General features: G+C 40.6%; 2 protein-coding genes across 2 annotated transcripts in view; one reads left to right on the top strand and one right to left on the bottom strand.

Annotated features, from left to right (window-relative positions):
- Positions 1–25,202, top strand: part of LOC134221610 (uncharacterized) — a 637,051-nt gene that overhangs the window by 191,750 nt on the left and 420,099 nt on the right. The gene's annotated exons all lie outside the window — the stretch shown is intronic.
- The window catches only part of LOC134227688 (basement membrane-specific heparan sulfate proteoglycan core protein-like), a 90,837-nt gene continuing 79,822 nt past the window's right edge, over positions 14,188–25,202 (bottom strand). The window contains exons 9-10 of the mRNA XM_062709345.1: positions 16,010–16,129; positions 14,188–14,963 (exon numbers count right to left, since the gene is read on the bottom strand). Coding sequence (XP_062565329.1) covers positions 14,551–14,963; positions 16,010–16,129 — 533 coding nt within the window. The 3' untranslated portion in view covers positions 14,188–14,550. The remainder of the gene's footprint in view (positions 14,964–16,009; positions 16,130–25,202) is intronic.

Raw genomic sequence — 25,202 nt, 5'->3', positions numbered from 1 at the left:
GGATCGCCAAAAATTGCAAACAAATTTCTTTTTTGAGATCTTTGGTAGCGACATGCTTTATTTGAGTGCAAATTAATTACGAAAATGCCTGTTCACGGCATTGCGGCGCCAGGATTTTCCTGTGTTTCTGTTATTCGGGCATTTCACTTAATGTTACAAAACATCTTAGCAGTTTTTCGGGATTTCTAGAACAAACTTTCTGATTTCATTAAGTCAGCTCAAAGAACTGAAAGAACTGAAAGAATTTATTGCCCAAAACTACATTATTTCGCTGGCGCGTGGTGTTTAAGCATATTTATTCATTAGCTTTCACCATGAAATCGAACGCGTGCAGTACATCGAAAAACAATCCTGAAAAAAAATATTTGTTGGTCATTCTTATCATGATCAACAATTCATTTTGTTATTATTTTTCAGCAAATCTATTTCTATTTTTTCAAAGCACATTTTTGACAGCTGCCGCAGCCAAATTCCTTTTGCGGGTGGTTTAAAAGGTTTTCAATTTACTCTTATAGAAGCAGGGATGCCAGACATACAGACATTTCTGTATTTATACAGACATTTGGACTTGCATACAGACATCATACAGATTACAGACATTATACAGACTTTTGATTAAAGCTACAGACTTTTACAGACATTCGGTTTTCAAAAACTATGAACTTATAAACAGAATCCTTGTTTTTTGGGTTTTCAAATAAAATCGTTATGGGGATTTCGTACGAAATTCTATAAGGTAAACGGTATCATTTTGGAATTCCGTGAGGGGCCTTTTAGGCTTTTGAGCGGGATTCGGGATTAAACACAGAATTCTTTTTAAATTCCAAACAGAAATATTTTTTTATTTTATTCGAAGCCCTAAAAAGATTCCATTTAGAAGCCCAAAATTAATCCATTCGGAAGCACAAAAGCATTCCGTTAGTGTACTCAAAAGATATCTGTTCTTACGGATTTTTGTGCAAAATTATGTCAACTGAGGTTTCTTAAGGAATCCCTTGGAGCTTATGAACGAAATTCTTTCAAACGGAATTCTGATGGGATTCAGAACGAAATCATTCTAGAATTCCGAACGGAATAATTTTGGTCTTCCGAACGGAATTCTTTTGGGCTTTCGAAAGAAATACTTTTGGACTTTCGATCGGAGCGTTCTAGGCTTGTGAATGGAATCTTTTTCTGCTTCTGGATAAGGGATTCCGATTAGAGTACTTATGGGATTTCCTATCGTAGTCCTAAAAGAATTTTGTTCGGAAGCGCAAAAGGAATCGATTCGAAAACCCTGAAGACTTCCAAAAGCCCAAAAAGAAATCCGTTCAGAAAACAATCTCAGAACAAGTCCTTTCTCTGGGTTTCCGAGCGAAATTATTTGGGGTTCTGGAAGCAATTCTATTATATTTTGGAACGAAATTCTCTTGGACTTCCAAAACAGAATTCTTTTGGGTTTCCGAACGGAACCTTGTTGGGCTTCTGAACGAAATTATTTTAGACTTAATTTTCATGCGGATTACTTTTAGACTTTCAAAAGGAATACTTTTGGAATTCCGTGGGAGCCATCAAGGGTTCTGAATATTTTTTTTTCTGTCTCTGTACAAAGGATTATATTTGGGATTGCAAAGTTTAAAGAGTCCCGCACATAGGATACGTTTGCGTTGCGTTTGACACATTTTCCATGGAAAAACTGTCAAACGCAACGCAAACGTATCCTATGTGTGGGACTCTTAAGAGGATTATGTTCGGAAACCAAAAGGATTTGGTTCGGAAGCGCAAATGGTACTGGCAAAAGAGTTACGTTTAGGCTTTGGTCCGATTCGCGAATTAAAATCAAATTAAACTTAAAAGTGCTAGTTCGGAAATTATGAAATCCCCCGGTCATAAGAACGACTGGTGCTGCCCAGCAAGACCAACAAAACATCTATCAAAAATGATTCAACATCTGTCAAAAGTAATCTTGCTCTGCAAGCAGGGTTATTTGAAAATTATTGAACTGTCATTTTTAAGTTTAATTTGATTTTAATTCGCGAATCGGACCAAAGCCTTAGAAGCCAAAATAGTTTGAAAGACCAAAGGTTTTCCGTTTGTAAACCCAAAAGATGTCCCTTCCGTTCTTCGGGTTTTTAAACGGATTTATTACTTCTGTGCCTCTCCTCCGAACAGAATTCTTTTGGACTTCCCAACTTCCCAATTTTTAGAAAATTACTTAAATCATTAATTTATGCTATTGTAACAACATACATATTGATAAGAACATTATTCAGAGCCTTTAGTGGAATATTTTTACTCGTCCTAAGACGAGATAGTTTTATCTAATTTATTTTCACCACTTGATTGTAACTTAACAGTAACTTCATGATTACGTATTTCGATGTCAATAGCAACCTTACTTGTTTTCAGTATCTCGTACTTGGACTCGACTAAGTCTTACATCGACTTTTTGAATATTGAAACCTCGAAATTCTACGTTGTCAAAAGCGCATAATTTTTTATTAATTTCACAATTCCTGTACCTTCTAAACTCCATACAGACAAATACAGACATTCTGGTGAGATTGAGACAGACTTTTAAAAATTGGATCTGGCATCCCTGTATAGAAGGCTTATAGTGGTTATCTAGATAGGGCTACTTGATCATAACATACTCTTATAGTGGTCATCAAAAGGTTGCCGTTTAAAATCTGGTTTTATTGGTAGATCTTTCAATTTGATCTTGAAAACCATTCATACAGCGGAATAAAACTTGGAATGTTACTTGAGTTGGGCTTCAAAAAACTATTATACTGTCAACACACAAATGATCCAGTTTAAAGCAAAACTTTATCCACAATGCGATATCCACTTACAGTTGGATCAGATCAAATGCAAAGAAAAAAGATTTTTCTTAGAAATAGACGCGATTCCAACAGTTTTCCAAAAAAAGTAATGTCAAGTAATGTAAGTCAAGTAATGGTAATCCTCGTTTTATTTTCCGACCAGACATGATTTCCACGGGAGCTAACTTGATTACGCTTTGGATCGCAGCCAGTACAGGAATTTCTCATTTTCAATGAGAGATGTCACGCGATGTTTACATATCTGCCCCTTTCAATATCTATCTTTCAATACTATACACCTATAGGTGTGGACTCTGTCTCATATATCATAGTGACAGTTAAATAATAAATTATCAAAAAAAAACCCTGCTTGCAAGTACGTTTACTTTTGATAGATTTATGTTTTGATGATTTTGCTGGGTGGCACCAGCCTTTTCAAGACCGGGAATTTTTTAAATTTTCGAACTGACACTTTCAAGTTTAATTCGATAAATGAGATTGTGTTTCGATAAATTGTGTGTTTTTATTCGGATTCTGATAAACTTTTTTCTCAAAAGACCTTAGCCGGCCCTGTAAACACACTGTGAATCCATATTAAATTTCCAGTTCAGGCATCCGTAAATTGTCAAAATCGGATGATAATTGACAGAGTTACAATATATTTATTCAATTTCACCCAAAATTTGCTTCTCCCAGTTAATTTGGTCATGTACAGCACTTTACTAGTGCTAATGGCCGCCACAATCGAACTTTTAATAGCGTAGAAACAGTTTGAAGTTTGGCTTGTGTCGTTTGATATGTTTCCATCATCATAATGCTTAATTCATGATGATGGTGGTCGCTGCGATGTCAAGCAACACAAACCAAACGTTAAATAGACTGCACCGTACCAGAACATAAGTTAAAATTTGGCAGCCATCACCGCACGTAACATGCTGAATAAATGACGAAAACAGAACAATATAACTTAAGTTGTTGAAAACTAAATTTCCCGATCGAAAATCATTTTGCGATAATTGAATACCCCCGCGAAATGTAATGTGCAGTATGAATGGAGCTTTAAACTTCATAAACAGCACTAGCGCCACGCCAACAAACGGTGGCTTCAAGAACTAGTGCTTGTTTCACGGGGTTAGGTGAAACAAGTAATCATTGCCATTTAAAACGACCGTTCAGAGTGTGGGAGATGGGAATTTCATCAGTGTTACGTTTGTTTGTACCGTGGATAATCATATTTCGGACATATTAAAACTTCGGACACTTCAATTTGTATGAGAAATTTTCTGAAGTATTTAAACGAAATGTTTCATCAAGCTGTGTGGGAAGAACTCAAGCTCTAGCTTATTTTAATATAGTTGCATTATAGTAAGCCATGATAATTCAGTACAACAAAACAATTGAAAGTCAGTCTGAACTGTCTAATTAAAATTATTTGCAATTTTTCGCCTCTGAAATTCTGATGTCTGAAATTTGATTCATGATGTCCGAAATATGAATCCGAATCAGCTGCTGTCCGAAGTTAGAATCAAGCAAGTGCTGGACATTTTCATTAATCACTGTGGATATAATTAATCCGTAGTTCAAAGATGAATAGTATATGTTATGGTTGCAATGTTCATTTGAACTGAGTGGCTTAAAATGTGTGAATGCCTATGATTTTAAACCAGAAAGAGCTTAAGCGTCCGAGGTTTGAGTTTGCACGGTAGTTATAAGGAATGAAGTATGAGGTGAAAAGATTATCTCCTGCACTTAGCTTGCACTGATTAATAGTCTAATAGTGATGAAATTTCGATTTTACTACCATTGGAAAAACGCCATCTCTTGCATTAATCGTTTTGACTGGTACCTTATTGTAAGTTCAGGGACGTCATATTAGCAACTTCAGTGCCACTGTGCCTAACGATATGACTAGGTGTACGCCGTTACACACTGTTTGAAAATATCTCTATCCCAGTGGAACGTGTATGCACATACCGTGCAAACTCAAACCTCGGACGCATAAGCCTTAAGCTCTTTCTGGTTTAAAATCATAGGCATTCACACATTTTAGGCCACTCAGTTCAAATGAACATTGCAACAATAACATATACTATTCTTCTTTGAACTACGGATTAATTATATCCACATTGTTGCGTATAATATTTGTGATTAATGAAAATGTCCAGCACTTGCTCGATTCTAACTTCGGACAGCAGCTGATTCGGATTCATATTTCGGACATCATGAATCAAATTTCAGACATCCAATTACACGGCATCGAGGCGAAAAATTGCTAATAATTTTAATTAGACAGTTCAGACTGACTTTCAATTGTTTTGTTGTACTGAATTATTGCTTATGCTGTGATTGTTTAGACTTCTGCGAAAATTGTTATTGACATGTCATATCTCCTCATCATAGTAATCTGTTAAGTTACCAATGGTCTTGTTAAGGAATTTGACATTTCCCAAACACTTGTCAGCAGAGGTGAACATCTGATTTTGCTGTCTGGGACCCTTGCTGATCTGTCCTGAATGGTTTTTCCTAAGCTAATACTACTTATTAGCAACAACTCGATTACCTAGTACTTTTGTAAATTTTGATATCTTATGCGTTAACAATTGGCATTGAATCTAGGTACTACGCATTAGATGCAGAGCTTCTAATCAGTTCCTATACACGTTCGAAATGTGCCGATTGAGCGACGGTAAAGGGCTATTTTTGGATTAGATATATTTCAATTTTAATTTACGTCAATTGTTCCTTTGCCATGTATTATCGATCCCACGATTGATCCAGGATTGATCCTCCATCTAGTTTAGTTCAGATTTAATGCCAAAGCCACGAATCAATTGTGAAGGCATCCTTATAGGACGGAAATAGCTATCCACCAAAACCTGCAGCACTTCTTAGTGGGATTTGTGGATTTCTAAGCGAAATGTACCCTGGATCTCGTCACGAAGTTAAATAAACAATCGTATTTGAACTGACGAGTAGGTTGAACTGTTGTTGAAATCTCTATCTCGCATTTTTTACGACAGTATATTTTTGCAGCATCCTCTAATAAGCCTAATACACCAATAAATCAACAAGCATTTTTCATTTGACAACCGAAAAACGGGAAAATTATCAAAACAACCCAGGAAAAATCGAAGCATGCATGTATTTTTATTGCGCTGAGGAATCGTAACTGAGCATAATTTTTTTGCTCAGGAGTCTAATAAAGTGCAAAGTACTCAATATCATGGCTTACTATAATGCAACTATATTAAAATAAGCTAGAGCTATGAGTTCTCCCCACACAGCTTGATGAAACATTTCGATTAAATACTTCAGAAAATTTCACATACAAATTGAAGTGTCCGAAGTTTGAATTTGTCCGAAATATGATTATCCACGGTACTTTCTTCTAAAACACCACCATTTTTCATAAATTTGCAAAATACCTGATTTTCCCATACATTTTATCGACTTCCAACTACCATTCTTCCATGAGCTCATGGTGAAAATTGTGAAAATCTCAAAACATAGAGTAGCAGGTTTAACAACACAGATAGAAACGCCGGTATCGCCGCTCAGTGACGAGTACCGTAAACAAGGTGCACGAAAGGTTGTTGTCTACACTTTTTACGGCTACACCCTTGAAGTAAATGTCATCGAAGTAAACAGTCGGTCCCTCACTTCAAGGTGTCAAGGTGAGGTTCCTGGGCGCCCCAAAATTAAGCTACTTTTCATCGCGTTATACAGGGCTCTGGCATGGTGGGCCTCTTTTCCTGTGTTGGCGGGCCACCACAAATCTTATGTACCAAAACCAACCTTTCAAATCAAGAAAAAAACAATCATAGGTTTGCCTCTAATATAATTTCGAACCTTATTGGTCATGTTTCAGGACCTGTGCGCCGATTGCAATTTATTAGCGGCAGCGCGATGAATAATTTTGAGTAAAGGCTGCCTTACACCTCAGGAAAATTTTCCGCCGGATTTTACCCCCGTGCATTTTAAATGGGGCCGGGATTTTGATTTTCCGTGCCCGAATCCCGAAAACATCGCATATGCAAAAATGCATGGGGAAAAAATCCGCGGACCAAATTCCCGAGGTGTAAGGCTACCTTAAGCGGTAGCGGCGTGCCGACGTTCCACAACTGGTGATCGGAGGAAGCGGTGCGGAATTTACTGCATCATTTCGTTCGGAAGTTCCTTCAAGATTTCCACCCGAAGTTCCTTTAGGAAGTTGTTTCAGAAAATCCTCCGAAAGTTCTTTCTGGAATATCTCCGGAAGTTCCTTCAGAAATTCTTTCTGAAGCTCTTTCAGGTATTCCTCCGGAAGATCCTTCAGCAATTCCTTTAGAGGTTCCTTCAGCAATTCCTTTGCAAGTTCCTTCAGGAAAATCCTTCAGTTATTCCTCTGGAAGCTGTGGTAAATAGAGCTTGATTCGAGAAATTAATGTATTTCAAATATAAATTCAGTATGAAACTGAATTCGTTTCTGTTTGGATTGATTTAACCGTGTACGTGTTACTACAGAAGCTCCTTCAGGAATTCCTCCGGAAGTTAATCCAGAAATTCGTCCAGAAGTTTCTTCAGGAATTCCTTCGGAACTTCCTTCAGGAAACCTCCAAAAATTCCTCCAGCAATTGCTCCTGGATTCCTGGAGGAACTTCCGGAGGAATTCCAGGAGAAACTTCCAGAGGAATTCCTGGAGGAACTTCCGGAGGAATTCCTGGAGGAACTTCCGAAGGAATTCCTGGAGGAACTTCCGAAGGAATTCCTGGAGGAACTTCCGAAGGAATTCCTGGAGGAACTTCCGAAGGAATTCCTGGAGGAACTTCCGAAGGAATTCCTGGAGGAACTTCCGAAGGAATCTCTTGAGGAACTTTCGAGGGAATTCCTGGAGGAACTTAAGAAGGAATTCCTGGAGGAACTTCCGAAGGAATTCCTGGAGGAACTTCCGAAGGAATTCCTGGAGGAACTTCCGAAGGAATTCCTGGAGGAACTTCCGAAGGAATTCCTGGAGGAACTTCCGAAGGAATTCCTGGAGGAACTCCGAAGGAATTCCTGGAGGAACTTCGAGGGAATTCGTTGAGGAACTTCCGAGGGAATTCGTGGAGGAACTTCCGAAGGAATTCCTGAAGGAACTTCCGGAGGAATTCCTGGAGGAACTTCCGGAGGAATTCCTGGAGGAACTTCCGAAGGAATTCCTGGAGGAACTTCCGAAGGAATTCCTGGAGGAACTTCCGAAGGAATTCCTGGAGGAACTTCCGAAGGAATTCCTGGAGAAACTTCCGAAGGAATTCCTGGAGAAACTTCCGAAGGAATTCCTGGAGGAACTTCCAAAAAAAAATCCTGGGGGAACTTCCGAAGGAATTCATGGAGGAACTTCCGAAGGAATTCCTGGAGGAACTTCCGAAGGAACTTCAAGAACTTATCCGGAGGTTATTTCCAGAATTTCTCAGGAAGTTTCTTCAGGAGTTCTTCTGGTAGTTTCTTCAGGAATTCCTCCGGAATTCCCTTCAAGAAATTGCTCCTGAAGTTTCTTCAGGAATCCTTGAAGTAACTTTCGGAGGATTTACCGAAGTAGCTGCTGTAGGAATTTCCGTAAAAAATGCTTAAAGAGCTTCCGGAGGATTTGCAGAATGAACTTTCGGATGATTTTCTGAAGGAACTTTCAGAGAAAGTTCTGAAGTAACGCCAGGAGAAATTCCTGAAGGAAGTTCCGGAGAAATTGCTAAGGGAACTTTCCGAAGAATTGCTGAAGGAACTATCGGATGAGTAGCTAAAGAAACTGCTGGTGAATTTTCGGATGAATTCCTGGAGGAACTTCCGGTGGTATTTAGATGGAACTGACGGAGGCACACCTGAAAAAAATTTCTGACGGAACTTCCGGAGGAGTTCTCGAAGGAATTTTTGGAGCAATTGCTGAAGGATTTTCCGGAGGTATTCCCGAGTGAAGTTCCGAAGGAACTTCTGGACGAATTTCTGACAATACTTCCGGAGGAATTCTTGAAGGTGCTTCCAGAGGAATTACTGGAGAATTTTCCGGAGGAATTCTTGGAGGAACTTCCGGAGGAATTCATGGAGGAACTTCCGATGGAATTCCTGGATGAACTTCCAAAGGAATTCCTGGAGGAACTCTCGAAGAACTTCCTGGAAGAACTTCCGAAGGAATTCCTGGAGGACCTTCCGAAGGAATTCCTGGAGGAACTCCCGAAAGAATTCCTGAAAGGATTTCCGGAGGTATTCCTGAAAGAACTTCCGGAGGTATTCATGAAAGAACTTCCGGAGAAAGTTCCTTCAAAAGTTCCTTCGAAAGTTCCTCCGGAAGTTCCTCCAGGAATTCCTTCGGAAGATCCTTCAGCAATTCTTCAGGATGTTCCTTCCGTAATTTTTCCGGAAGTTACTTCAGGAATTCCTCCGGAAGTTATTTTAGGAATTTCTACGGAGGTTACTTCAAGAATTCCTACGAAAGTTCCTTCAGGAGTTCCTCCAAAAGTTCCTTCAGGAATTCCGTCAAAAGTTCCTTCAGGAATTCCTTAGGAAGTTTCTTCATGAATTCCTTAGGAAGTTTCTTCAGCAATTGTTTCGGAGCTTCCTTCAAGAATTCTTTCGGAATTTAATTCAGGATTTCCTTCGGAAGATCCTTCTGAAATTGTCCCAGTAGTTCCTTCAGGAATTCCTCCAAAAGTTTCCCCAGGAATTCCTCCAAAAGTTCCTCCAGGAATTCCTCCGGAAAATCTACGAGCAATTCCTCCTAAAGTTTCTTCGGAAGTTCCTTCAAGAACTTTTCCGGAGGTTATTTCCAGAATTTCTCAGGAAGTTTTTTCAGGAGTTCTTCTGGTAGTTTCTTCAGGAATTCCTCCGGAATTCCCTTCAAGAAATTGCTCCTGAAGTTTCTTCAGGAGTCCTGGAAGTAACTTTCGGATGAACTACCGGAGTAACTGCTGTAGGAATTTCCGTAAAAATTTCTTAAGGAGCTTCTGGAGGATTTGCAGAATGAACTTTCCGAAGAATTGCTGAAGGAACTTGCAGAGGAATTGCTGAAGGAACTTCTGGAAGAATTGCAGAAGGATCTTCCGGAGGAATTCCTGAAAGAGCTTCAGGAGGAATTTCTGAAGGAACTTCCGGAGAAATTCCTGAAAGATCTTTCGGAGGAATTTCTGAAAGTATTTTCGAAAGAACATCGAGTGGAATTCTTGAAAGAACTTCCAAACGAAATGATACAGTAAATTACGCACCACTTCCTCCGATCATCAATGGTGGGACGTCGGCACGCCGCCACCGCTTACTTAAAATTATTCATCACGCCGCCTTTAATTAAATTGCAATTTGCGCACAGGTCTATCCCGGAACCGGTTCCGGGCGCCTGAAACATGACCAATAAGGTTCAAAATTATATTAGAGGCAAACCTATGATTGTTTTTTTCTTGATCTGATTATGAGAAGTCGAAATGTGCGGACAACTAACAGCTTTGGTAACGAACTTCAACTTATGAAACAAACTTCAAACCCACTTCCTTCCACTTCCGGATTTTCCCGGAAGTGGCCAGAAGTAGAATCAAGATCAAAAAATGTTATCCTACATTTTTTTTCATGGTGAATCATGATGTTTGATATGTCTGATGCTATGTTTTTTTTTTCTCAAAAACCGGATTCAAGTCTTAGAATTAGTTCCAGGTGTTCTGGGATGTTTGGATCAACTGGATTGAAAGGATCAAAATTGATAGTAGGAATCTAAAATTAGTTTCAAAATATCTTTCGCCAAAAAATACTGATGCCTCATGATACATTTCGAAGTATTCTGATATATGTCCCCAGTTAGAGCTCCGGAACCGGTTCCAGTGTGGCCATCATGCATCCACATTTGTTCAAAAGCATCGCAAATAAGCTTTCTTCGCGATACGGGTATAAAAAGACGATATTCGTACGAATAACAAACATAAAAGTCAAAAATGTCCTAAATGGCCACCCGACAGACCCCACTGGAATGCCGTATAAATCCGGAACCGGTGGATCGACATGTCCAATCGATCGATCCTCTGAATCTATATCTGGTTGATGTACGAAAATTTCAATCAAATCGGTCAAAAATTTAATGAATTAGAGCAAAAACATCACCAAAATTTTGATGCACAAAAGAGGTTGGGGATGCAAAGGTTAAACCTTTTAAGGGATTTTAGATACCATAGTGACACATTTAACCGGATAAAAAGTAGTGGTCATAGTGGGAGACTTTAACGTTTGGGATCGTATCTTGCTAGAAGCATTGTCGTGTTGAACGATGATTATGCACTAACGATCGAACGGTCTCTGCAGATCATGCATTGTGATTGCATAAGCGACAGGGGCCGTAGGGTCGTCATGGCTTACTGTCGCCTTTTATGTATGGGTCATTTGCACTTTATATATACAAAAGTATGTTTCTCTATTTTCTATATTTCAGTTCTGCAGCTTAGCATGTTGCCCTGCACTGTAAACGCATATTTGTCCCATATGAATAGAAAACCTAGCAAAGATGGGACAAATATGCGATTACAGGAATTAGATATGACCGGTTTTAAAATCTTAGATTTTTCCCTCCCTTAACGTCTGTTGTGGACGGTCATAAAAAGGTAAAAACTAAAAAAAATAATAATTTTATAGTCAATAAATTCCGTTTATAATGAAAACTGCCAAAAATAATGGCAAAAAAAAGTTACGTTATATCGAGGTTACGTTATATTGAGGTACAGTGACCGGCATAATAAAAAGCGCACTAGCTGTTTTTCATACAAAATGGTCAACTTTGCAGATCTAGATCTCGATTTCGTGTGATCCAATTTTGCTGAAAATTTGACCAGAGCTCAGATATAACTTGAATTTTACCACACCTGAGTTTCGGCCATATTGATTCATAGGGTAAAAAATTATTGCGGTAATACCAAAATGAATTTTTTGGCAAAAATTTTTTTTTTGAAATATCTTGAATTCTATCCAGCTTTCCACGCTAACCATAATGGCGGCTGCCATAAATAAATCTGACAGTAACTGCTTCCGACGCCGAACTGGTTTCGACGCTGGTCGTATCTCAGCTACAGTTTTCACATTGTTTATTTACTTATTTAGTCCGAAATCGACAAAATTGGAGGAAACTTTAATATCGGAACAATTTTAACTGTTTTACTTTATTATTAACTAACTAACTATTTTAACTATTTTAAATTTATTAACTAACATCTTTTTTATGTTTTAGATCGAAGAAAAATTCCAATTCCTACACATTTGCCGGTGCAGAGCAATTTAATTTAGTTTCATAACACTAATTCAACTATTCCCTGGATGTTACGATTTAGCTGTTGGGAACTGCACCATGCACCTCCATCGTTCCAAAAATGCATTCGGGAGCCAGAATGAAGAGCATTAGCATTCAGCTGCGTGTTAATTGAATAAATAAAAAAACTTAGTAGTTCCAGAATGGTTGAAAAGGGTTCCTTTTTAACTTTGGGTATGGAGTATGCCATTGTTGGTTGAAGCCTAATAGAACTCGTTGCTGCAATTGTAACTAAGCTCATCGCCCGCACCACCGACGTAATATTCCTCACGCATACAAATAACGTTCTTGCGCATATAAATATTTAGTGCAATTTTGTTACGCTATTCTGCAGTATTTAATATTTCTTGTTCTCTATCGGCGGCCCCATCCTAAATTCCACTACTATACTTGTGCTTATTCTGCGTCGACCTTGTACGAGACGCAGAATAAGCATAAGGCATTGTAGTTTTCCATGATGTTTATAACTGAAGGGTGGGGTCTAGAGCCTTAACTTTCTGAGAATGAAGTTGTTTGTCAAGAAAGATGTCAACTATTCTTAACGAGATAATAATTTACTTGGCAAAAATAATAAAAAAAAACAATACGTTATAAAACTCTTATGAATGTAGCGATGTTATTAATTTAAAAAATAGTGTCCTCCAATTGCGGAACCTAATAAGGATGAGACGATATCAATATGCCCCTCCATATGTAACCTATGTCTAACGATGGTTTACTGGAGGGATTTGGCATCAGAACAGCTTTTTTTTATCCAAAAACTTGATTATCGAACCACACTATGGAATCCATCGACCATTATCAATTATTATCTGGAATATCAACCAAACTTGGAAACAATCGACCATTATAGATTATTATCAAAATTTATAAACTAACGTAGTTTTTATGTTTAAAATCGAACATATCAATTCGTGTAGGACATGTACACATAGTTACTAACAACGTGCCCAGAACATCTGATTATTGAATTTGCACTGAGTTTTTTCGGTAGAATATGAGTTCGATTCCTGGTTCGATTGCACTACATTTTTATTTTCTAATTTTGTCCACAAACAATTAAGCCAGCCTGAATATTTTATTGTCAAGAGTATTTACTTCAAATTCTTTTTCTAAAAAGTACTGTATGGTATACAAATAACTCCTGCTCCTGTATATGGTGTACTCCATACGAAAAGTAAAAAGGGACCTTTTTCGACCATTCTGTAATTATTTTCGATTTAATTACCACGGAGCTGATTGATGATGCTCTTCATTCTGGCTCCCGAATTTATTTTCGGAACAATGGAGATGCATGGTACAGTTCCCGACAGCTGAATTAGAACACCCAGGGAATAGTTGAATTTGTATTCTGAAACTAAATTAAATTGGCATGTTCCGGTAACTGTGTTGGATTTGAAATTTTTCTTCAATCTAAAACATAAAAAAGTGTTAGTTAATAAATTTAAAAAAATCTGTTCCGATATTAAAATTTCCTCCAATTTTGTCCAGTTCATAGAAGTAAATAAACAATGTGAAAACTGTTGCTAAGATACTACCAGCGTCGAACCAGTTCGGCGCGGGTTCGGCGTCGGAAGCAGTTACTGTCAGATTTATTTATGGCAGCCGCCATTATGGTTAGCGTGGAAAGCTGGATAGGTTGTAAACTAATGACTTATTCGGCAAAAACGCGTATTTTAGCAATACAAAAATGTTTGCGGAATATACTTGTACACTGAAAGTTTTAGTTTTCAAGATATTATAAATTCAATTTTTTTTCCAAAAAAATTGTTTTGGTATTACCGCGATAATTTTTTACCCTATGAATCAATATGGTCGAACTTAGGTGTGGTAAAATTCAAGTTATATCTGAGCTCTGGTCAAATTTTCAGCAAAATTGGTTCACACGCAATCGAGATCTAGATCTCCAAAGTTGACCATTTTGTATGAAAAACGGCAAGTGGGCTTTTTAATATGCAGGTCACTGTATGACATAGCCAAAAGTCCAAAATATATTCAGATGTCCAAAATACCATCGTTACCCTAGACATTGGTCCTAGATATTTGCCATCATTGTTTTCGGATATTTAGAAACAGTGATCAACTCACACCAGTTCATTTGTTATAATATACATCATTTATTAAACGTACTTGTCTCATTTGTTCTTGTAACTGTTTCCTATTATTTAATTCACATTTTTTTACTCTCACAATAGGGATTCAGACTCATACGACACCTTGATTCTGATTCCGCTTATATACAGTTTTACTAGAAATATTTCATTTATTTATTTAACGTTGTCTTCTGTCTCCCCAGAAGACATATCATCATTTTCAATCTGCTGCCATTTCATTATCGCCTAGCATTTATCTTCTCTCAATCTTAATAAAATATGATCCTACGAACTTACTAACTTAGAAATGGGAACCCAAAAATAGAACAGAAGAAAACAACTTAACATTCACCCTCAATTACCCCAGCGCTCACACCGCCCCATGCCGTTCGATCAGGTGGAAACTTTTCTCCTTGGGCTTCCGGCCGATCAGCAGGAGCAGCAGAAAAAACGTTATCCAGGGAAGATAGATTTGAAAGAAACGAAAAAACGACAAACACGACAGAGCCGTCATAACCAGAATGGTCATGAGGCGTTCCTCGCCGGAGGACACCAGCAGCGAGCTGCAGGAGGACGAATCGTCGCCGGCGGCCCCGCCACCAGCGCCGCCCGTCCCACCGTGACCCCCGTGGTTCGCCGGGGAAGACTTGGAGTACGCCGTCAGCTGCGGGTAGTGGTTGAAGTACGGCTCCCCATTGGGTCCATACTCGACGTACACCGGCGGGTTGGTGATGTACTCGACGATGAAGTCGGTCGGGGGGTGCTGCACCACGTCCGGTGCTTCTGTGGAATGAAGAACGAGCAAAAAATCGATCGAATCGGCGGCAAATTGAATGATATCAGTTATTCACAGTGTGTTTGGGATATTGTCCGCACAGTGTTTTTTATGAAACTCTGATTGCAAACGAAAATGGCGAACTCTAGACCAACATTTGAAAAGGGCGTAACAGCCAAAATTCATTCCTTCTGATTCTTTGTCCACATATAAAGCATTATGTGTAGACGAAGAATCAAAAGGAATAATTTTTGGATGTTACGCCCTTTTCAAATGTTGGTCTAGAACTGAAGTTTTAAATACCGATTATGAAGTTGATAATGATTTCAATGGAGTTTGTTCTTCAATATTGAAACTGGGCCCTCCTAAGCCTTGTGGTAAGATGCGCGACTATAAAGCAAGACCATGCTGAGGGTGGCTGGGTTCGATTCCCGGTGTCGGTCTAGGCAATTTTCATTTCAATTTTCAGTAGGAACCTGTGGCTAGCACTCTTTCAAGGGCTTTCAAGCCTAAGTAAACTCGATTCTGTTCTGTTTGCGCTGCGCACAAGAAAGTGTGAACGGACGGCTCGAGACTCACGCAGACGCAGCAGCAAACAAGCAGGCTGCGGATGAAGAATTAAAATGACATGATGTCGCCTTACATAATTTTGGCAAACTGTATATCAGTTTGTCACAACTTAGTTTTATTTGTGTGTGGGGGAAACTTTTTAATTATTTAAGCTTTTACGGCTCCTTTGGACGGTCTCGCGGCCTCGCAGGGGTCGCGGACCAGCGGATTGGAAACACTGATTTAGATAGTTGATTCAAAAGTAACATAAGATCCTATTATTCGCGACATAACATTAGATATCTTGTAGCTCGATAAGGTAGCGAAAATCGTTGTGTAGTTAATCAGAGTTTGTAGAATCGACTGTCATTTAAACCGCCACCAATAATTTGAAGACTTTTCTCCAGAAAAAAAAATGCTGTGCGGGCAATATTTTGATACACTTTATCACATATCACGCTAAACGCATACATCAGTTCCTCAACAGGCAACAAAAAATACTCACTGTGTCCCATAAGAGTGGTCCTCCGCTCCGGTGGCATCGTCGTGGGTGGCTCCGGCGTCGTGGTCGTGGTTGTTGTCGTCGTTGTGGTCGTGGTGGTGGTGGTTGTTGGCCGTTTGATTTCTGGCAGAGTGGAGTGCAAGAAATAGTAAAACAAAGAAGCAAATTTATTACAGTCAGCTGGATTCGTTCGTACGGTAGTGAATTTGCAACCAAGTGCTACGAATGGACCAATAAAATAAAACCCAAAGGATGGAAGGAGGGTATTGGTAAATCCTGCTTACGAAATACATTCATATAAATTCGATTTCGGTGCGAGAGAGGACTTGGCTGATGGAAACTATCAAGTTTTACGACAGGATAAGTTATATGTCGGCCTTAGCATGCAACTGTGTCGAATGAGGCTGAATAAAGCTGGATTGATGCAACATATTGTCGAAAAAATAGGGGACACAAAAGGACTACAGTTATAAGCTCCCCATTGGAATTTATCCGATTCTAGTGATGGAAACAAGGCGAGGAGAATAATTGAGTACGATATTTCCGTCACATAATTAAAGATTTTTACAAAATGTTCAAAATAACCATAAAATATTAAAATTGCATTGGGAAACTCCATACAATCCAAAAACCAAAAATGGCATTTCCCGTATCTGACATCTGAAGGTGGGTACACCATTTTCGTTAAACCCTTTAAAACAAATATCTGATCAATAACAAAATTCAATAGTAAACGACAACCCAAATAAAAATGAGCCATTCATCAAATCGTTAAAATCATTATGTTTTTTGTTCATGAAATAATAATTATACAAGTAAACGAGCTTTTATGATTTCGAGAAGGTCCTTTTCACTCGAATCCGCCCTTACGTAAAAGAAGCCAACATTAGATAAGAGCGATACCGATACGATCTATCGTGAAACGATATTTACACTCCGATTAAGCATTATTTTGTTTCGATTTTTTTATGTTATTTTGAGGGGCAACAGAGACTTAGTCCAAGGGCTTAACGACCCCTCCCCATGGCCACAGTGAATTAGGGGGACTGTCTAGGATGTGGTTGGGTTTGACAGTGGGCTCTGTTGAAACTCTATTAAAATATAAAAAGCTGCATGTGTCCGCAAGCAGGCCCTATCGAAGCGACCGTGCGCCGCTCAAAGCACACAAGCCCAGCAGGAGTGAAAACCGGCACATCAGGATCAATACCAGTAAGATCCTGATTATGGTATACTTAGCTTACTGATTATGGATCGACTGTACATACGTAGCCGTACTACAGAATATCAAAACCATAAATGAACGCAAAAGCAAGAGAGAAAATGAGCACAATCAGTGTTGCCACATTTTTATCTGTACCATGGCCTCAAAAATATTTTTCATCTGTACCAAAATCTTCAAAAATCTGTACCAAAATCTGTACCAGACAATATGAGAATTACACATAAATATACAAAAATTATAAGTCAATTAAGCGATGCAAACCAATTAATTCGATGAAAAGCATTTTTATGAATTTCAGTGATTTCTTATGAAAACGTATTGCAATAAGTTATAGTTAACATATTCTTTGGTTACCTGTAAAATAATAACTTCCAGTAATTTTACTTCATATTTTACTTGTCGTTTAATTTTCAATATTTTTTCCTGCATCCCAAGTAATAATTATGATTTATAATTGGAGACAACGATTTACTATTCAAGTATGCTATAAAACCATGATAGAACCTGTGATAGAACCGTCGGTGTTACTTAGGATGAGTTGATATTATTTTGCCTCTTTTTAGCTAACGATAGTTTTATACCATGTTTGTAAACGACTGAATTTCAATGAACTGGAAGGGTTTATTTTCGGCTTGCAGTCTTTATGATGAGCTGAATGATTTTTATGTTATCATCGCCGACGTTTCGGTGTTTGGTTCACACCTTCTTTAGTCAAGCCCTGAAGAAGGTGTGAACCAAACACCGAAACGTCGGCGATGATAACATAAAAATCATTCAGCTCATCATAAAGACTGCAAGCCGAAAATAAACCCTTCCAGATAGTTTTATATGACATTAAAACTAAATAGAATACAAACTCCTCGTTTTGACTTGCATTTTTAAACATTTGTTTTATAACAGGGCATATATTGGAAAGATTATGTTTCATATAAATCAAGGCTGATGAACACTCACACGCGATGTAAGTTTGAATTATCAATTAATAAAAACTCACCAGCGAATAAGAATCGTTCAAAAATCGTATCTTAGTTTCAAGCATTTATCGTTAGTGTTACTTTTTGAACTAATTTTTCTTCCTATCGCAGAGCCATAACACGAAACAATATTAAATTTTTACGTACTGTTGACTAGACTGGCCCAGGAAACAAAAAGTTGTGGAATTCCACGGGGCACCCCCCAGGATTGTGTCTTTTGGGTAAAAAAATCAACTTCTCAAAATTTCAGCTCAATCGCTTGTTGCATAAGTTGGCGCATGGGGGCAGCAGGGACTATATCCAAGGGCTTGACGATCCCTCCCCAGGCCATCTGCGAGTTGTGGCGCCTGCCTAGGATGTGGTGGGGTTTGACAGTGGGCCCTGTTAAACCTCTATAAAAAGCTGCATGTATCCGCAAGTAGGCTCCGCCAAAGCGACCGTGTGCCGCTCAAAGCGTACAAGCCCAAGTCCTGGTGTTAGGTGGGACGCTAAATAGCCCTGACACGACGGCCCTCCGACGAGACAGGAGGTTTGCGCAGGCCCAATAAGCCGCCTTTAAAAACAACTATTACGAACGACATAGAAGATAATACGACTCGATACAATCGGCAACGACCTAGGCGACGAATAAAGGATCACGATTGGAAGCTTGGAACATGGAACTGCAAGTCACATGGAACTGGGGTAATCTACGATGAATTACATCCCCGCAACTCCGATGTCGTAGCGCTGCAGGAAATCTGCTGGACAGGACAGAAAGTGTGGAAAAGCGGGCATCGAGCGGCTACCTTCTACCAAAGCTGTGGCACTACCAACGAGCTGGGAACCGGCTTCATAGTGCTGGGAAAGATGCGCCAACGCGTGATTGGGACACGAAGGGAGATCCGACGACGAGAAAGAAGCGTTCTATGCGCAGCTGGAGCAGACATACGATTAATGCCCACTGCGGGACGTCAAAATCGTCATCGGTGACATGAACGCTCAGGTAGGAAGGGAGGAAATGTATAGACCGGTCATCGGACCGGATAGTCTGCATACCATATCGAACGACAACGGCCAACGATGCATAAACTTTGCAGCCTCCCGCGGAATGGTAGTCCGAAGCACTTTCTTCCCCCGTAAGAATATCCACAAGGCCACATGGAAATCACCTAATCAAGTAACGGAAAACCAAATCGACCACGTTCTAATCGACGGTAAATTCTTCTCCGACATCACGAACGTACGCACTTACCGCAGTGCGAATATTGAATCCGACCACTACCTCGTCGCAGTATGTCTGCGCTCAAAACTCTCGACGGTGATCAACACGCGTCGGAGTCGTCCGCCGCGGCTTAACATTGGACGGCTACAAGACGGTAGACTAGCCCAAGACTACGCGCAGCAGCTGGAAGTGGCACTCCCAACGGAAGAGCAGCTAGGCGCAGCATCTCTTGAAGATGGCTGGAGAGATATTCGATCCGCCATTGGAAGCACCGCAACCGCTGCACTAGGCGCGGTGGCTCCGGATCAGAGAAACGACTGGTATGACGGCGAATGTGAGCAGTTAGTTGAGGAGAAGAATGCATCATGGGCGAGATTGCTGCAACACCGCACGAGGGCGAACGAGGCACGATACAAACGGGCGCGGAACAGACAAAACTCGATTTTCCGGAGGAAAAAGCGCCAGCAGGAAGATCGAGACCGTGAAGAGACGGAGGAACTGTGCCGCGCTAATAACGCACGAAAGTTCTATGAGAAGTTGAACCGTTCACGTAAGGGCCACGTGCCACAGCCCGATATGTGTAAGGACATAAACGGGAACCTTCTTACGAACGAGCGTGAGGTGATCCAAAGGTGGCGGCAGCACTACGAAGAGCACCTGAATGGCGATATGGCAGACAACGGTGCCGGTATGGTAATGAACCTAGGAGCACGCGCGCAGGACATGCGACTTCCGGCTCCGAATCTCCAGGAAATCCAGGAGGAGATCGGCCGGCTGAAAACTAACAAAGCCCCTGGAGTTGACCAACTACCAGGAGAGCTGTTTAAACACGGTGGTGAAGCACTGGCTAGAGCGCTGCATTGGGTGATTACCAAGGTTTGGGAGGATGAGGTTCTGCCGCAGGAGTTGATGGAAGGTGTCGTGTGTCCCATCTACAAAAAGGGCGATAAGCTGGATTGTAGCAACTACCGCGCAATCACATTGCTGAACGCCGCCTACAAGGTACTCTCCCAAATTTTATGCCGTCGACTAACACCAATTGCAAGAGAGTTCGTGGGGCAGTACCAGGCGGGATTTATGGGTGAACGCTCTACCACAGACCAGGTGCTCGCCATACGTCAGATATTGCAGAAATGCCGCGAATACAACGTGCCCACACATCATCTATTTATCGACTTCAAAGCCGCATATGATACAATCGATCGGGACCAGCTATGGCAGCTAATGCACGAAAACGGATTTCCGGATAAACTGATACGGTTGATCAAGGCGAAACGCGTAGAGGGTTACGGCAAGGTGATGGTCTTTCGTGTCTGCTATTCAACATCGCTTTGGAGGGAGTAATACGAATTGACACGAGTGGTACGATTTTCACGAAGTCCGTCCAGTTATTTGGTTTCGCCGACGACATTGATATCATGGCACGTAACTTTGAGAGGATGGAGGAAGCCTACATCAGACTGAAAAGCGAAGCTAAACGGATTGGACTAGTCATCAACACGTCGAAGACGAAGTACATGATAGGAAGAGGCTCAAGAGAAGTCAATGTGAGCCACCCACCACGAGTTTCTATCGGTGGTGACGAAATCGAGGTGGTTGAAGAATTCGTGTACTTGGGCTCACTGGTGACCGCCGATAACGATACCAGCAGAGAAATTCGGAGACGCATAGTGGCTGGAAATCGTACGTACTTTGGACTCCGCAAGACGCTCCGATCGAGTAGAGTTCGCCGCCGTACCAAACTGACTATCTACAAAACGCTTATAAGACCGGTAGTTCTCTACGGACACGAGACCTGGACGATGCTCGTGGAGGACCAACGCGCACTGGGAGTTTTCGAAAGGAAAGTGTTGCGTACCATCTATGGTGGGGTGCAGATGGCGGACGGTACGTGGAGGAGGCGAATGAACCACGAATTGCATCAGCTGTTGGGAGAACCATCCATCGTTCACACCGCGAAAATCGGAAGACTGCGGTGGGCCGGGCACGTAGCCAGAATGTCGGACAGTAATCCGGTGAAAATGGTTCTCGACAACGATCCGACGGGAACAAGAAGGCGAGGTGCACAGCGGGCAAGGTGGATCGATCAGGTGGAGGACGACTTGCGGACCCTCCGCAGACTGCGTGGTTGGCGAAGTGCAGCCTTGAACCGAGCTGAATGGAGAAGTCTTTTATGTGCAGCACAGGCCACTCCGGCCTTAGTCTGATGATAAATAAATACCACTTTAGAAAAAACGGCGACAAAGAAATACAAAAAGTCCAATCTGGTACAACAGTGAAATAAAAAATTTGAAAAAACAAAAAGCACATAAAATCTACAAGAAAGTAGAGAGTGATCGAAACTTAGCGAAATATTTGGAAATCTGCGACCAACTGAATCTAGCCATCAGTAATACACTTGAAAAATATAATTCAAAAACTGAGCTTGAAATGAAGTCCTGTCCAAAGAACTTTTTCAATTAATTGTCTGATTCAACTTAAAAACAAAATTAAAATCAGACAATCAGAGCCGTAGCGTGGACTCCCAGCGCCCTTGGCGAAACCTTTATTAGGCGCCCCTTACTCAGATGTTAAAAAAAAACGTGTTATGAGCAGGGAGATTTAATTTTGAATTTTTGCTTTATGAATTCCTAAAACCTCTATAACCTGCATATGTTCCAATAGGTAGAAAGTAAGGGTTTTTAAAAGACCAGAACATTTCTAGAAATCCGCTGAAGTTTAACGATTTTCTGAAAGATTTAATAAACTAATGCAAGTAAAAAAAAGATCCAGAAGTGTGGATTCACGACAAAATAAAAAGGATTTAATTAGGAAAATAAAATAGCTCTCAATTTTCGCTTGCTATTCGATTTTGATTGCTATCGAATAAAGTCACATCAAGAATAACCCTTTTATGAAGTAGATGACCATTAGCCCTTTCGATGACGAAAAATTCAATTTCGGAGTGGCTTGGTTTTGCAAAAACTACTGATTATTCAATGAACTTCAACTTTGGAGTGAATTGGTTGATTGTGAGAATAGCGATTGGTCCAAGTCGTATCAAGAACAAAACAATTCCGGAATGGGTTGATTGATGGCCAGAATAACCAACGGGCGCTGTTCAGATCAAGGTATATGAGTTTTTGAAGTGGGTCTGACGGCAGTTTGGTGGCACTGTTTGTTTTGGATGAACCAATAAATTTCTACTTTAAAGAAAGTCGGTTACTGATCTCCCCCCCCCCCTTTCCCTAATCTGATTTAGCCATCGTTACTGAAATCCCTCGATGCATATTCTCATATTCAGCATACCATCATTTCGAATACTCTTTCCCGCTAAAAGCATTACCAGTTTATAAAGATTCTTCTTCTTCTTCTTATTGGCATTACGTCCCCACACTGGGACAGAGCCGCCTCGCAGCTTAGTGTTCATTGAGCACTTCCACAGTTATTAACTGCGAGGTTCCTAAGCCAGTTTACCATTTTTGCATTCGTATATCATGAGGCTAACACGATGATACTTTTATGCCCAGGGAAGTCGAGACAATTTCTAATCCGAAAATTGCCTAGACCGGCACCGGGAATCGAACCCAGCCACCCTCAGCATGGTCTTGCTTTGTAGCCGCGCGTCTTACCGCACGGCTAAGGAGGGCCCTTCATATAAAGATTACACTGGATCAAATTACACTGGATCAAATGCGATCGCATAGTTGTCGGCATAAAATGAGCGAATTTATCTAAAATTTACACAAAGTACTTCCGTACATCTATTATCAGATAACGGTTTGAATTTTTAAGTCGCGAACAAAAACTATATGTATTTGATTTACGCTTCGCCCTTGGCTTATTGAAGTCCTTCCCCAGAAGCTTGTTTCGTGCTCCTTTCCATTTGCATTTCCTGTTCCTTCCTTTTCCTTCCACTTTCTTTTCCATCAAGTAAATAATGAAAAAGACATTCCCAAATTAGGGGAGCATGCCAACGTTCTGATACATTGAAATGTTATGACCCCGGGAGTTCCCAGTAAGGGACTAGCCTAGACCCCAAGCTGACCAAGTCTGACCAACGGCAGCTTCCGGGATGGGCGCAAAATGCCTCCTTTCTCCCAGGTCCCAATGACTTTATTCTTAACACTTTACCTTTTTGGCTTATTCAGCGGTATGAGATACAGTGGCAATGGCTTGGTCAGTTAGAAGTGGCACTATCGCAAATGGCGTTAGGTACTGGCGCGACGTGTAGCTTGATGGTCGTTGGTCAGATGATCGTCGAATGACCCGGCGGCGTCCACGAGGTGTTGCTTCTCGACGATCTTATGACCGAGGTAAATTCCGGAATTTTCATCCGTTGACGGAAGCCGATAACACGATGTTAGTTGACACGATACGTGAGAAAAGCTGGGACGAACAATAGCTGTCGTTATCAGGACTCCGTATGACAAAATGGCGTTCGTGGCGTGGTACCGCCGGTCGGTCCGGGCGAGGAAGTACCTTCAGAAATACGAGTCCCGGCACCTCTGGGCAGAATGTTAGCAACCTCAGTGATTCTCACTTGGCAGGTCTTGCCAAGCTCGGGGACGATCGGCTTTTTCACTACGTACCGCTCACTGGAAGTCGTCTGCCGACCGGATAGCTTTGGTCAACGGAAGTCGTATCGCAGAGCTAGGGCCAACAGTTGTCAACCCCGGAAACCAATAACCAAACGTTGGCCAGCCATGCGTAATTCCTCGCTCCGGAGGTGCACTTAGGCACGCAGAAAACTACCAGCAACAGGACACCGATTTGCAAGATGGCGTTCTCGTGTTTTAATAACACCTACAGTTGGTGAGAGGTGTCGAAAAGGCGCAATCACCACACACGCACGTAGCTGGATTCCCACTTCCCGAACGTCAACAATCGGACTGACTATTTGGACTGATTTACCACTTATCATTAAATTTCGAGATTCAGAAGGAATGGAATAAACTTCAAAGATGCGAGTTGGCAATAGGTTCTTAGTATCTCGTACCTCGACTGATCACTTTATTCCTTTTTTCATCGAAGACTCTGGAGCACATAATTTTGATAACCGTATTCATTTGCCACCCACTTTGCCTGTTCTAAAATTACGATTAGACACTAACTTGACAAATTATTTCCCTGCATACCAACACCACACACAAAGTGATACCATTCGGTAACAACTTGTATCAGTTATTGACGGAACAGGGCCTTCCGGAAATACGTCAAATGATTGATTATATTATGTAGTCCCCGAGAGAATCGTAATAAAAGGTTAAATTTGTATCACTTTGAACCAGTGAATTTTCGAATAATTTTTAATCATTTCCTATAGCGGAATTTTGGATTTTGGCGCCCCCTAAGGCCAGGCGCCCTTGGCGGGGGCCAACCCGGCCAACCACGCGCTACGGCGCTGCAGACAATTTTCCATCTGTAATGCACCTCGACGAAAATGTTGGCGATAGCTCGGAAAAAACTGTAATTTATTTGCCAATTTTTTCCAAGACATCTATACTACATTTTCGGAAGAAGATCGCGATCGCGATTATTTTGCGTTTTATCCAGAATTTTTCAGAGATGTTGGTGTAAATCAAATTCAAGTCCAGGAAATTTTCGACGCTCTAATGAAGTTGGATGCTTCGAAGGGACCAAGATTCCACCAGTATTTATTAAAAAAAATTAGCAAAAGAACTCACTACTCCTCTATATTGGCTTTTCAATAAGTCTCTGGAATCTGGAATCTTCCCAAAAATATGGAAAAGCTCTTTTCTAGTACCAATATTTAAATCTGGTCGAAAATCAGACGTACGTAATTATCGTGGCATA

This window comes from Armigeres subalbatus, chromosome 3, assembly GCF_024139115.2.
Source record: "Armigeres subalbatus isolate Guangzhou_Male chromosome 3, GZ_Asu_2, whole genome shotgun sequence".
Taxonomy (NCBI): Eukaryota; Metazoa; Arthropoda; class Insecta; order Diptera; family Culicidae; genus Armigeres; species Armigeres subalbatus.
This window is presented reverse-complemented; position numbering and strand designations above follow the sequence as displayed.